General features: G+C 38.3%; 2 protein-coding genes across 6 annotated transcripts in view; one reads left to right on the forward strand and one right to left on the reverse strand.

Moving 5' to 3' along the window:
* The window catches only part of ADAMTS6 (ADAM metallopeptidase with thrombospondin type 1 motif 6), a 224,010-nt gene that overhangs the window by 96,771 nt on the left and 113,548 nt on the right, over positions 1–13,691 (forward strand). For all 5 annotated transcript variants that reach the window (XR_012084520.2, XM_078384552.1, XM_020783724.3 and 2 more), the window contains 2 exons: positions 6,231–6,336; positions 12,926–13,072. Coding sequence is in view for 4 of the 5 variants with exons in the window: in XM_078384552.1 (XP_078240678.1) it covers positions 6,231–6,336; positions 12,926–13,072 (253 nt within the window). In the remaining variant the exon portion in view is untranslated. The remainder of the gene's footprint in view (positions 1–6,230; positions 6,337–12,925; positions 13,073–13,691) is intronic.
* The window catches only part of LOC144586390 (uncharacterized), a 439,742-nt gene that overhangs the window by 29,691 nt on the left and 396,360 nt on the right, over positions 1–13,691 (reverse strand). The window lies entirely within an intron of this gene.

Below are 13,691 nucleotides of genomic sequence, written 5' to 3' on the forward strand. Positions count from 1 at the left end.
CATAGAATGGAATGCATTCTGTGATACTCTTTCTGACAGGTAGTCAACTTCAGCAATGGTGCCTTCAAAACAGTATATTTTCGGCATCAACCCATGTAATCAGAGAAATCCAGCAGCTTACAGATTCGCTCTGTTACATTAGCATACAAACCCAGTATATTTCTAGGTCAAATAATTGTTGTCTTCTGATATGGTTGTTTGAGGCAACCACAGATTGATTTGTTGGGTTCTAAAACAAATGCTAATTGTATAGAAGTTTGCACAAGATCAGGGAAAGGTTTCCAATTGTTCCTTCAGCTGTGATTGACATCTCCTTCATATCCTTCCACCATTCCTAAATTGCTTATGTGGTAAAAATCAGGAAGGACAATGCTAATGCCATACTAATCACTTTGTGGTGATCATAGTCCAAATAGCAACAAACAATATGATTCTCACTGTGAATTATTACTGTTGTGATCCGCCTTGGATCCCCTCTGGGGTGAAAGTTGGCATATACATAATTTAAATAAATAAATCAGATACACGGAATGGGATAAGATGTATTCAGTAAATGGTTCACTGTACGATCACATACAGTGGTGCCTCGACTTACGGAATTAATCCGTATTGGAAAGGTGGTTGTAACTCGAAAGTTTTGTAAATCGAAGCACCATTTCCCATAGGAATGCATTGAAAACTGATTAATCCATTCCGGCTGAAGAAAAAAATACTCCTCAAAAAGAAATAAATAAAATAAAATAAACAGAGCAAGTTGTGACAGCTGCCGCAACAGCCGCCATGGCTTCCCCAGCGGCGGTGGTCAGAGTGGCAGGGAACCTTGGGAGGCCTGCCACGGTGGCTGTCATGGCGGCGGGGAAGCCTGGCCTTCCCCAGTAGGCCTCCCATGGCAGCAGTCAGAGTAGCGGGGAAGCCCAGGGTTTTCCTGCCTTTTTCCTTTTGTAAGTGGAAGTTCCAGCCACAAGTTGAACTAAAATTTTGCGGCTGGAGCTTTCCATAACTCAACATTTTCGTAACTAGGGACGTCTGTAAGTCGAGGCACCACTGTACTTACAAATTGTTTCGCAGCTTTTTCCAGTCTGCTTTCAGTTCTTTTTTTAAAATATATATTTTTTATTTTTAAACTACTAGGAATAGGGTAGGGAACACAAAAGGTAAAAGGGAGTGTAAGGGCTGGGAAAAAAGCTTTGAGGATAGGAGAACACAGAATATACAATCATCCACTCTCTTCATATTAAGTATACATGCCTCTTATCTATTCATTTTTCAATACAAAAAACAACTTTGTATTCTTTTTATATATATCTGTATACTATTTGATTATCCTCTAAATATCAGCTTATATTCATATTTTAATTTACGTCTAAGTTATTCCAACTCTATCAAGAAACTGAGACCATTTATAAAATACATCCCCTCTTTCATTTTCCTTCTGCGTTGGAAGTACAGTGGGGTCTTGACTTGAGAACTTAATCCGTATTGGAAGGCGGCTCTCAAGTCAAAAAGTCTATAAGTCAAGTCTCCATTGACCTACAGTGCATTGAAAACCGATTAATCGCGTTACAGGCCGTTTTTGTTCCATTTTAGTTTTTTTCTGGTCTGTAAGTCAAATCTCAGTCTGCAAGTCAAATCTAAATTTTGCGGCCAGAGAAGTCTGTAACTCAAAAAGTCTGTAAGTCAAGCCGTCTGTAAGTCAAGGGTCCACTGTACATTTAGCTTGTCTGAAAAGATATCCATTTCTAGCACTTCCCATATTTTCTCAGTACCCTTCTCTCATTTCTGTGCCTCTATTTTCTTCCAGTTTTGGGGAGATAAAATTAAATCCAGGACAGTAGTCTGATTTTTAACATCACCTTTTCTGACTATTATAGCTGGGTAGCTCACATGGTAACTCTTAATCCCATCTATGTTACCTGGCATTGCTTTCAATAAAAATTGTTCTGGAGTTACAATTTCATTCAGTTGTTGTTTAACCTCTGATGGTTTCCCTTTCATCAGGTTTTCTACCTGGCTGAGGTGCTCATTTACCTGCTGAAATCCTGTTATTATTGTCATTTGCATGGTAACCAGCCATTCTTTGTCTGGCAACATTCCCACTAGGTATGTCCTCCCTCTCCTTGCCCAGATATCATAACTATATTCTCAGAATCCACACAGTCCAGCCAAAAGAGAGTCTAAGTAAGCATCAAACAGGGAACCAGTCGCTCCTAAAAAGAAAAACTGTCATAGTCCTTTAATAACTCCAGACCTGATTTTCTTAGGTCCTCCTAAGTTCTGTTAAGTTCCTCTCGCTGATGAGCTGATAGTTTACTGTCCGTTGCTCCCGGGGATTTATTCTTCCTTCCAAAACCAAAGACACTTCTGTTATCAAAGTCCCATTTGACTGGCTTCTGCCACTCTTCAATCTATGTCGCCACACTGATGATTCATCACCTGTTTTTTTCCCCAAAAGCTTATACCTCCTGCTCCAAAGACAAGATTTTATTTTCAAAGTCCCACTCAAACTAGTGAGAAAAGTCCAGATTACACAGCATTGACAAGATTTCAGTCCCTGTTGAGTAGTATATCCTCTGGGATTTTTTTCCAAAAACACAAAATTTTTCTGTCTCACAGTGTATCTGAATGACCTTGAGCCAGCTTGCTAATTATAAACTTGCTGTTTATCAGACAGTTCGCTTTGAAAAAAACAACAACAAGCTGGCAGGCATGGCTCGCCGCTTCCTCTTTCTGCTTTCGGTCAGATATTTACCCTTTAGTTTCTTATACATCTTAATGAGGTTATTCATAAATCAAAGGCTTACTTTGCTGTTGTGTATTTTTGGCTGTATTTCTGTTTTCCTTCCTCGGGAATTTGAGGGTGGAGTTTTGTGTAGCTTTCTGCCATAAGATGGCCTTCTGTCTCCGGTCTGTGCGTGGGTGAATTTTCAGAGGGAAGAAAGACCCGGTTGCTGCCACATCTTCTACCTTCTGGGCTTACCATCTGCTTCGGGGTGACCTCTCCTGGCCTCCCCTTCCGTCCCCCCCTTTCTAGAGGGACGACAGGCCGGGCGGTTCCAACTTTTCCCGGGAGCTGTTTGCCAGGAGCTGCTGGCTTCACTGCAGTCAAGCTCTGCCTCCCTGCTTTCAGTTCTTTACTTACCTTGTTGGTTGTAGGGGTCTTTTGTTTTCAGATCTGCTCATTACAAAGTTTATGAAAGGGCTCCTTTCTCCAGTGTATCCATCTAGCATTCTGAATTCTCTTTTATTCATAGGATTCCCTTTTGAGCAGCTGGCTAATTGAGCCTACATTTTATGACAATGAAAATATTCTTTTTGAGGGGTGTAATCCACCTAGAGGGTTGGTGACACCTGTGCTTCATGAGTGGATGGCCTATATTTATTTTTTCATAAGGATGAACTTGTCTTGAGATCAGACATTTGCTTTCTGGTAAAGATGATATCAGCATACAATGTTAACCTAAATATAATTCTGTCAACTTTATTTCCAGTGTTGGAAATGATCCTCCATATTGTGGATATTCAACGAACATTGAGGGGAAATGGTTAGAATGTTCTTAAAGCTGTGTTAGACAGGTGGAAATCAGTTCCCACCAGAAGCTACTCAAATGTAGAAGGTTCAAAACATGGTTCTGCGTAGGCACAAGATCTGTATGTGAGATTTCACAGATGATCATTCAAAGAATGACAGATGTAAGCAACTTGCTCATCACACTTCTTCATGAATGGGTTCTTCATGCATTTGGGTACTCCATTTTAAAAAATATAATATGGTACAATGTTGTACACGTTGACTGAGAAGTAAATATTTAGTCAGTTTGGTCAGTAGCTATACATGTTCCAGCCATAGGTCTTCTACTTTTTGCAGTGAGGCTAGAGCAATTTCCTGGCAGATGGAAGGGTTGTTTTAAGGAAGATTGTTCTCATTACAGCGATCCTTTATGGTGCCATCATGCATGCACCTTTGAAACTGTCTGATTACACCCATAGTCTGCCTTGGTAATCTTTAGAAAGAAAGTTAAAAGTTTAACCATGTTACCCTAGCCTATTAGTATTTTTGGAGCTTCTTGAATACCTCAATCATTTGGTGGGAGGTTTTTTGCTTACTGTCTACATCTCTCTTCTATATTTTCAGTCCTTTTTAATCTAATAAATATATTTATTTATTTATTTATTTATTGGACTTATATACCGCCCCATAGCGCTACAAGCACTCTCCGGGCGGTTTACAATTTTTAATTATACAGGCTACACATTGCCCCCCCAGCAAGCTGGGTACTCATTTTACCGACCTCGGAAGGATGGAAGGCTGAGTCAACCTTGAGCCGGCTACCTGGGATTTGAACCCCAGGTCGTGAGCACAGTTTTAGCTGCAGTACAGCGTTTTAACCACTGCGCCACGAGGCAGTCACAGTTCAATATAATGAGTTTGGGAATCCACAATTCCCAAAATGAGAAGAGTTCTTAGAGAAGGGTACTTCCGAAAGATAAGTTATATTACTAAGGGCGAAGCCAAGTAAAGAGAGCAGTTAAGATTGTAGAAAGGGAACAAAGGAAGGAAAATGTAGTTGATAATACTTGGTAGAGAAGGTACAGGACTATTTGAAGAGAAAAGGGGGAAAAGAGAGAGAGAGAGAAAGGAAGGGAAAGGAAATGAAGATACCAGAGAGCAAAGTGGACACAAAGCAACAGGCTGATAGAAACATTGTGTCATATAACTAGCAGTGGTTGGGTTATTTGTAAGGTTTTGTTTCTTTGCATGTTTGCTTATCAATAAATCAATTAATCACTTGTTGTGGGAACTGTAGAGTTTTATGGGTTAGATCACCTTTCCTCCGTGAAGATCCCTCTGGATCTACAACCTACCTACAACTTCCATTCTTGGTTTATAATAGGAATTGATGGGAATTTTAGGCCAACCGATCTGAAGGAGCCAGCACAAAGAAAGCTTGATGAAAAGAATCACTTTGAATTGAGCAAAAAATTGTACAAATCTAGTATAAACTCTGAAATATAAATACGATCTAGTCCTTTATGACACATTCCTAATAAGAAATATTTTAGCATAATTTGACTTTTCTTTTTCCAGAAGGAATGAATATTTTAGTAAGGCACATAACCTACTCAATGAGTATGCTTATTTTTTTTTTCACTAAAGAATCCTCAGGAGGAAAACTTTTCATTGTTGTTATGAGCTGTCAAGTTACCTCTGTTTTTTGGTGAATGCGCAGTCTTCAAAATGTCCTGTCCTCAAAAGCCCTGCTCAGCTCTTGCAAACTGAAGTAATTTAGGAAGTCCATCCATCTCATATTTGGGCTCCCTCTTTTTCTGCTGCCATCAACCTCTCCCAGAATTAATGTCTTTTCCAGAGAATCCCACCTTCTCCTGATGTACCCAAAGTAGGACAATCTCTCTTCCAACATTTTTGCTTCCAGAGATAGTTCAGGTGTGATTTTATCTAGGACTAAAAGGAATACTTTTAGCATATCGTAAACTATCGGTAGCGATATTCATTCATTCATTCATTCATTCATTCATTCATTCATTCATTTAATATACAGTAAATATATTTATATGTATAATAATTACAGCATAACTCTAAACAATAAAAGGCATTTATATTATTTGAAAATTTCTGAAGCCTTTCTTCTGCTTCAGAAATTTTTAAGAGTACTTATACATAGTAAGTTGAAATTCAGAAGTTGTAATAAATATAAATCTGTATAAACAATGTGTGCAGTTTAACACTTTTTTCGTAATTGGTACATTGAGGTTTTTCCCCCCATAAAAATTCCTAAAAATATACTACTTGGATTTTTGTAGCTAAAAATGTTGCTTGTGTGTTTTATGAACCCTCTAAACTTAAACAGATCTCTTTAGAAAAATAATGTGGACACATTTTGCCTCAAGAATGTTAAAATAGAAATGCTTGCTTGAATTCCCTCTCCTGGCTCAAGTTACTAGGTGGTCCCACACTACCAGAAGTAAAATTTATAAATCTAACCCCTAGTCTAGACATTTTCCAGCAGTGACTGCAGTTCAGAAAATATTAATGTCTAGCCGGCAAAGTGAAATTCCCCCCAGTGATTTTGCAATGACTAGAAAGTTAACCTTTTGCCAGCTGCTGCTTGTATATGCAGAAGTTATTAAAAAGAGCCCAGGCATTTATAAGGAGAGCTTTTAAGATCAAAACACCTTGGCATGACCCTTTGTGTCTCCTTTTGTTTGCTCAGGATTGGCCTCTGTTGCTGGAATGTGTGAGCCTGAAAGGAGCTGTAGCATTAATGAAGATATTGGCCTAGGTTCTGCTTTTACGATAGCACATGAAATTGGTCACAAGTAAGTCCATTTTTAAACTTTTAGAAATTTTAGTTTAATTACCTCTAACTTCATTTATGGATTTATTTTCTTATTTACTATATTTGTTCTATACATAGAATCATCATCATGATGCATTCATTTTTTCTTTCTTTTCAATTTCCTTAATTGGCCTTAAAAGATGCACTGTTCCAGCATATAAAAACTGAAGACTGGATGTGCCAGTTTGTCATAAAACATGGCCTTGTAGACACTACAGCAATAGTACAACAAATACAAAGTTGAAACAGTTCATTTCAAAGTACAAGTTTCATTTCTGAAGCAGAAAATTCTTGCTCACCAATTTTAATATTGTCACCATTAACACTCTCAAATTCCCTTCAAATGCTTCTTTTTTTTAATAAGGAGGTTTTCTTCAGGTATGAAAACTGCATGTATTATATGTACATGCTAAACCAAATGTATTTTGTGATTATTTCAATTTATGAGAATCTGTGATGACTAATAATTCTCATAAAAACACATTTAAATGTTCAAATATCTATAATTATAATAGATTGCACACATCTGAACTCACACATTTTAAGGCCCCAGGTTAAAATGTCTGCTAAAACCACTGCAAACAAGTAGCAGTCAGACGCAAACTGAGCACTTACTTATTTCTCAAGAACTTGCATGATTAGATGTATTTTGAACTGACACTTGAAATAGAAAAATGGAGGAGATAAGTTATCCTTGACAAACAGGTTGTCACCATCAAAAAATCTCTGATGCGGTAAGCTCTATGAGCCATAGTACTGTTGAGTATCACAAGCAGAGCTTTCCTGGTTGATTTTAAAACTGAAGTGTGTTGGTACTGGATCAGGAGGCCTTGTGTACCTTGTTGTTTAAGGCTTTGTGCGCTACTGCTAACATTTTCAGTTGTGTCCAATGGCTCATTGATAGCCAAATCAAAAAATGTGTGTAATATGTTCAGTCATTGCTACAGTAGAGACAGCCTTGCCCCATCATCAAATTAAACTCCATGTAGAGTGTGTTGCATTACTCCAGTTGGGAAATTATCTGAAAATGGACCACAGTGACAAGTTTATCTAAGTCCAAGTCTGGAAACCATGTATTCGCAGAACCTTAAGGTTTTCAGGATTTAACGTCAGTTTACTGGCCCTTGTCTAATCCTCCAGTGAATTCAGACAGCCACCCATAAGCATCAACAATTTAAAATATGCAGATAACAAAAAGGATCAACAGCTTGAAATGATTGTTGATGAAAGTAAAAGAAGAGAATGTAAAAGTTAGGATGCAGATAAACACTGAGACCAAAATCTTGACTGTAGAAGAACGACGTAACTTTAATGTTGGCAATGAAAAAATTGAAATCATTGAAGATTTTCTATGTGTTGGTTCAGTTTTAATCCAAATGCAAACAGAAGCTAGGAAACCAGAATACTGAGATTTGGAAAGGCAGCTATAAAGGAACAAGAAAAGTTCTGTAAGAGGAAGGACATATTGCTGGAGACAAAGACCAAGATCGTCCACACCAGTGGTTCTCAACCTTTGTTTACTCAGGTGTTTTTGAACTGCAACTCCCAGAAACCCCAGCCAGCACAGCTGGTGCTGAAGGCTTCTGGGAGTTGCAGTCCAAAAACACTTGAGTAACCCAAGGTTAAGAACCACTGATCCACACTATTGTATTCCCAGTTACTATGCAAGGATGTGAAGCTGAACAGAGCAATTAGGAAAAAAATTGATGTGTTTAATATATGACACTGGAGGAGAGCTTTGCGAATACCATGGACTTCCAGAAAGACTAACAAGCTTTTTATAGATTAGATCACTCCTGAACTCTCTCTAGAAACAAAGATGACACAGTTAAGGTTATTATACCTTGGCCACATCATGAGAAGATAAGATTCACTGAAAAATACAATAATGCTTGAAAAAAAATGAAGGCAGCAGGAAAATAGGAAGATCAGATGTGAGATGGATTGATTCAGTAATGGAAGTCATGACCTTGTGTTTGCAAGAGCTAAGTAGGGCTGTTTTAGGCCTTTTAGAGAACATTTTATAGGACATTTTAGAAATACAGTGGTGCCTCGCTTAGCGAGCGCACCGTATAACGACGAATCTGTATAGCGATCCCCTTTTTCGGGATCGCTATACGGAGCACCCAATCGCCGCACTCGCATTGCGACGATTGGGGAGTCCGGCGGCCATTTTGGAGCCGTGTTCGGCGGCTCCAAAACGGCTGCGGACGACCCGAAATGGCCCCGCGCGGCGTTTTCGCGCCCTCCCCTCGCTTCCCGAGGGCGCGAAAATGGCTGCCCGGGGCCAGGAAACTTCTCTAAGTGGGAAGTTTAGGGCCGATTTGGAACGCATTAAATGAAGTTTAATGCGTTCCAATGGCTTTTTACTTCCCGCTTAGCGAAGATTTCACATAGCGAAGGTTAATCCGGAACGGATTAACCTCGCTATGCGGGGCACCACTGTAATTCATTCATAGGGTTACCACAAGTTTGAAGTAACTTGAAGGCCCAACAACAAACAAACCTTAATAGTACTAATTATCTTCAGAAATTTCCCTTCATTTATGCCACATTAGTTTTCTGAATAGCTCAGAGGATTAGGTCTCAGTTGGGAGTTCAATTCCAGACTGGGCTTCCTTGACAGGGGCTGGACTTGATGAACCATAGGTTCTCTTCCAGCTTTGCAGTTCTAGTATTATGATTATGATTATTTTCATTAATGAAAGATTGTTCTTTTTAGGACATGTCTCAATGGTTAGGGATTATTTAGATATCATAGAATCACAGAGCTGTGATTTTCTGTTGCTGCTGCTCTATGTTGTCTTGTTGCACTTAATGGTACTAATGGTTCTAATATGTGGTATTAATACAAACAGAAATACGGTTTGCAATTAGTAAACAGTTTTATTTATTTAGTTAACCTTAAAGAATGAATCTGAACTTTAGTAAAATTGTGGTTTTGTGGATATGATGGGTCACCAGATAGATAAATAATGGGTGCTAATTCAAATCAAGCCTGAAATCTCTCTCAGTTATGGTTCTTACCCTATGGAATTTCTTCTGAATACATAAATGACTGCTTCCCACAATGGCTGCTTTTAAGAGAACTTTAAAATATAGCCCCATCTTCATTTTAAAATGAAAGATTTTAATGCTGTTTGCTATTACAGTATCTGTGGAATGGATCACATTGCATGGTATTCTTTTTTAAAAGTATATTTCACCTAGGTTTTTTAAAAAGTTAAGATGATTTTATTGTTGCAGATACTAAGTTTTACTATTTTACATTGTAAGCTGACTGAAGAAGGCCACTCTCATGAAAGGCAACAAAGACATATATTACATTACATTATATTACATAAATAAATAAATGAGATGTCAGACAAAGCAGGGATGCGTAAAGCAATGGAAAAACAAAAAGAGAGAAAGAAATCGCTGGATGTTGTGGCCATAAGGTCTGCATTTAGGCCCAGTCCCAAAATGAGATTGCAGACTGATTGAATTAGTCTCTGCTAGGTGCTGCATATATCAAGTTACACCCGACATTCAGGGACAAAGAAGCAGTGGCTGACCCCACCCCACCCCCATCTGAAAAAATAAAAGCCAGCATTTAGTCATATCTCTCCACTGCCTTAAGTGAAACACAGAGGTTCCAAGTTAGGCAGAAAGCAAAGAAAAAGAGAAACATGGCAGTCTTTATATTACCAAAGCCAGAGATTAATTTTGGGTAATATTCCAGGTTTTTTTAAAAAAAAGTAAATTGAAGCCATATCATGTCATATTACCTCTGGAAACAAAAGACAATCTATGCCTTTACTTATCTTACAAAAACATGAAATGCTACAGATCATAAATATAGTACCATGATTACTTATGTGATTTTTAACAATTCCTTTTTGTTTTTATACTTGAGGTTTAAGGATGTAATTGAAAGATGTACAACAAAGCTGCCATCCTGTACACATTTGTTTGGTAATACATCTCACAGAACTGAATAGAATTCACAGAACCTCCAAGTAGATATAAGCAAACTATATCATAAGAGTTTATTTGGAGATAGGACGTTTGTTTTTTAGTTTTCACCCGGTTGTCTTTCTTTGCATATAATACATAACAACAACTGTGGTGTAACATTCTAGAAGCAACTATCTGAAATGTAGGCAGAAAGCAGAGAGAAAAAAGAAATGTAGTCCCTGGTATTTCTCCTTTTTTAGCATCTCAGGTACCAGAGCTTAAGAAGATCTAAAAGCCAGTCAGAACTGATCACATTGGGCTTCATTGTTCAATAGTCTGACTGAGCAGGGCAGCTTTGTATGTTCCCACCTCTGACAAAGGTATAGTGTCTGATTTGGTTAACCATAGTTATACACATCCTTCTGCTTCTGGAGTTTCTTTTGTCATAGATATGGGTGTAAAGGTATGAATTCTTAAAGTGAAATAGAAAACAGAAAATGTCAGTAGAGCCTGCTGTACATTTGGAAGCTCAAAACATAGTTCTAAGCTAAGCTATGGTTAGTGCAAGTCATGTGTGTCGTAATGTTTGAACCGATCCAGTGAGTTTTAGTAACAAAATCTTATCCTTATGGCAGAAGAACAGATATATCTAGCAGAGATGTTTGGAACCTTATGATTAACAGCTGCATTTAAATAAAGTGAGATAAATTATTATTTGAGCACTTACACAGTTGCAATACCTATTTAATGGAATAGTGCTTGAATACAATAATGATCTGAAGTTCATAGAAGTATCAAAGAGACTAATTACATGTAAAATGCAGCACAGTGCAGTTCTTCAAGTTGTTTCTTTTTCAAACTAAACCAAATACAGGAAAGCCCAAGCCAGAGTGAGATAATAGTGAATCAAGAGGCAAGGTTTAAATCCCTCAACCTACAAAAAGAAATGCTAATAGCAAGGAAGAAAAAGGTTTCACTAGTTTTCATTTTTTCATTTTGAATTGCCTTTTTTTCTGGATTGTGGTTGGGATGGAAGGATTAAGCTTTGTCTCATTATATGCTGATGTCTAACTCCAGATCAGGCAGTCTAACACATGGTTTAATTAAAAAAAAAGGACTGCTGAAAGTTATCCATTTAACAGCATCTGTAGGTATGCTCTTGCAGATCATTTTGTGTTAACATCTGTTTGGAATATGACATAACTTCTAGCTGTGCAATTCTCATTCCTTGTACCCCTTTGTACAAAATTGTATTGTGAAGCTTATTAAAACCATATTCTGTATTGGGTTACTTGGGAGTAGGGCCTACTGAACACAGTGGTGCTTAACCGAGGCATAGCATTGTGATGTAGGTATAGCAAAATTATTTTGAGTGAACTATTGCAACTCCCATTGCAGAAGGGAGGAGATAACAAGTGGGGTACCACAAGGCTCAGTCCTGGGCCTGGTACTCTTCAACCCTTTTATTCATGACTTGGATAAGGGAGTACTGGGAATACTTATCAAATTTGCAGATGGCACAAAATTGGGTGGGATAAGAAATACTTTGGAAGACAGGAAGAAAATTCAAAAATACGTTGATAGGCTTGAGCATTGGGCTGAAAACAACACAGTGAAGTGTAACAGGGATAAGTGCAAAGTTCCACTCCTAGGGAAAACAAACCAAATGCACAGTTACAGTATGGGGGATACTTGGCTCAGTAATACTAGGACTGAGAAGGATCTTGGAATTGTTGTAGATCAAAAGCTGAATATGAGCCAATAGTGCAGTGTGGCTGCAAAAACCCCCAACACAAATGTGATTGTAGGATACATTAACAGAAGCATAGTCTCCAGATCCTGAGAGGTACTAGTTCTCCTCTATTCAGCACTGGTTAGACTTTATCTTAAGTATTGTATCCAGTTCTAGACACCACATTTTAAGAGGGATGCCAGCTACATGGAGCAAGTTCAGAGGAGGGCAACAAGAATGATCAAGGGACTGAAAACCAAGCCCTGTGAGGAAAGATTGAAAGAACTGGGCATGTTTAGCCTTGAGAAAAGAAGACTCAGGGGAGAAATGATAGCAGTTTTCAAATACTTGAATGCTAGTCCTATAGAGGAGGGGCAGGATCTGTTCTCAATCATCCCAGAGTGCAGGACACGTAATAATTTGCTCAAACTACAGGAGGCCAGATTTAGATTGACTATCAGGAAAAAGTTTTAAACTGTTAGTGCAGTATGACAGTGGCACCAATTACCTCAAGAAGGTGGTTAGTGCTCCAACGCTGGAGGCATTCAAGAGAAAATTGGAAACCATTTGTCAGATCTACTTTGGTTTAGATTCCTGTATTGAGTGAGGGCTGAACTCAATATCCTTAGAGTCCTTTTCCAACTCAACTATTTTATGATTCTATGATTTAGAGGACTGTGTGAACACTAGTGCTATGTCATGAATGCATAAGATCTCAAAGCAAAAATTAATCACTAACAGCTATTGAATTGTTTCAATATTTTTATTTATGTCCCATGACTTAATTTTTATTAACTGGGTGTATTTTTCAATATGAAGTTTTGCGTGAAAATTGTATTGTGGTACAGCTTTCTATTCTATATAAAATAATGGACTCTTCCCTTCCACTATTTTTTGACAGTTTTGGTATGAACCATGATGGAATTGGAAATTCTTGTGGAACCAAAGGTCATGAAGCAGCAAAACTTATGGCAGCTCACATTACAGCTAACACCAACCCCTTTTCCTGGTCAGCCTGCAGCAGGGATTATATCACCAGTTTTTTAGAGTAAGTAGTCTCTGTAGATGATAGATGCCTCAAAAATGTCACATTGAGTTGTAACCTGCTGGTATGAATATACAATGGTAATTTTAAAAAATAGCATGTACCTCAATACAGAAATGTTTGCACATAGCTATGGGGAGCTTGTGTGCTATTGTATATGAGGTTCTTACCCACAAAAGAAATTCACAGCCTTGACTATTTCTTTGGTGGGTGAATATGAAAACAAGAGACCTGAATTGTCTGGGAGGTGAAGAGAATCTGTCTTTGGCTTGATACTGCTGCTCTGTTGTTGGGGAAACTGAATATTGTTGGGGGTACAGAACACTATCCATTACTGGCAGACAGGGCAGATCTGTTAGTCTTGACAGTGCTGGTCCATTATTTGGGGGACCAGAAAAAGGTTGGGGGAAGAAGAGATATTTTATCAGAGCGATCAAACCTGACAGTACTACAGTGGTGCCTCGCATAGCGAAGTTAATCCGTTCTGGATTAACCTTCGCTATAGCGAAACATCGCTAAACGGAATTTAAAAAGCCATAGAAACGCATTGAACTTCGTTCAATGCGTTCCTATGGCTTTAAAACTCACTGTTAAGCGATCTTCCTCCATAGCGCCGCCATTT

Source organism: Pogona vitticeps, chromosome 2 (genome assembly GCF_051106095.1).
Source record: "Pogona vitticeps strain Pit_001003342236 chromosome 2, PviZW2.1, whole genome shotgun sequence".
Lineage (NCBI taxonomy): Eukaryota > Metazoa > Chordata > Lepidosauria > Squamata > Agamidae > Pogona > Pogona vitticeps.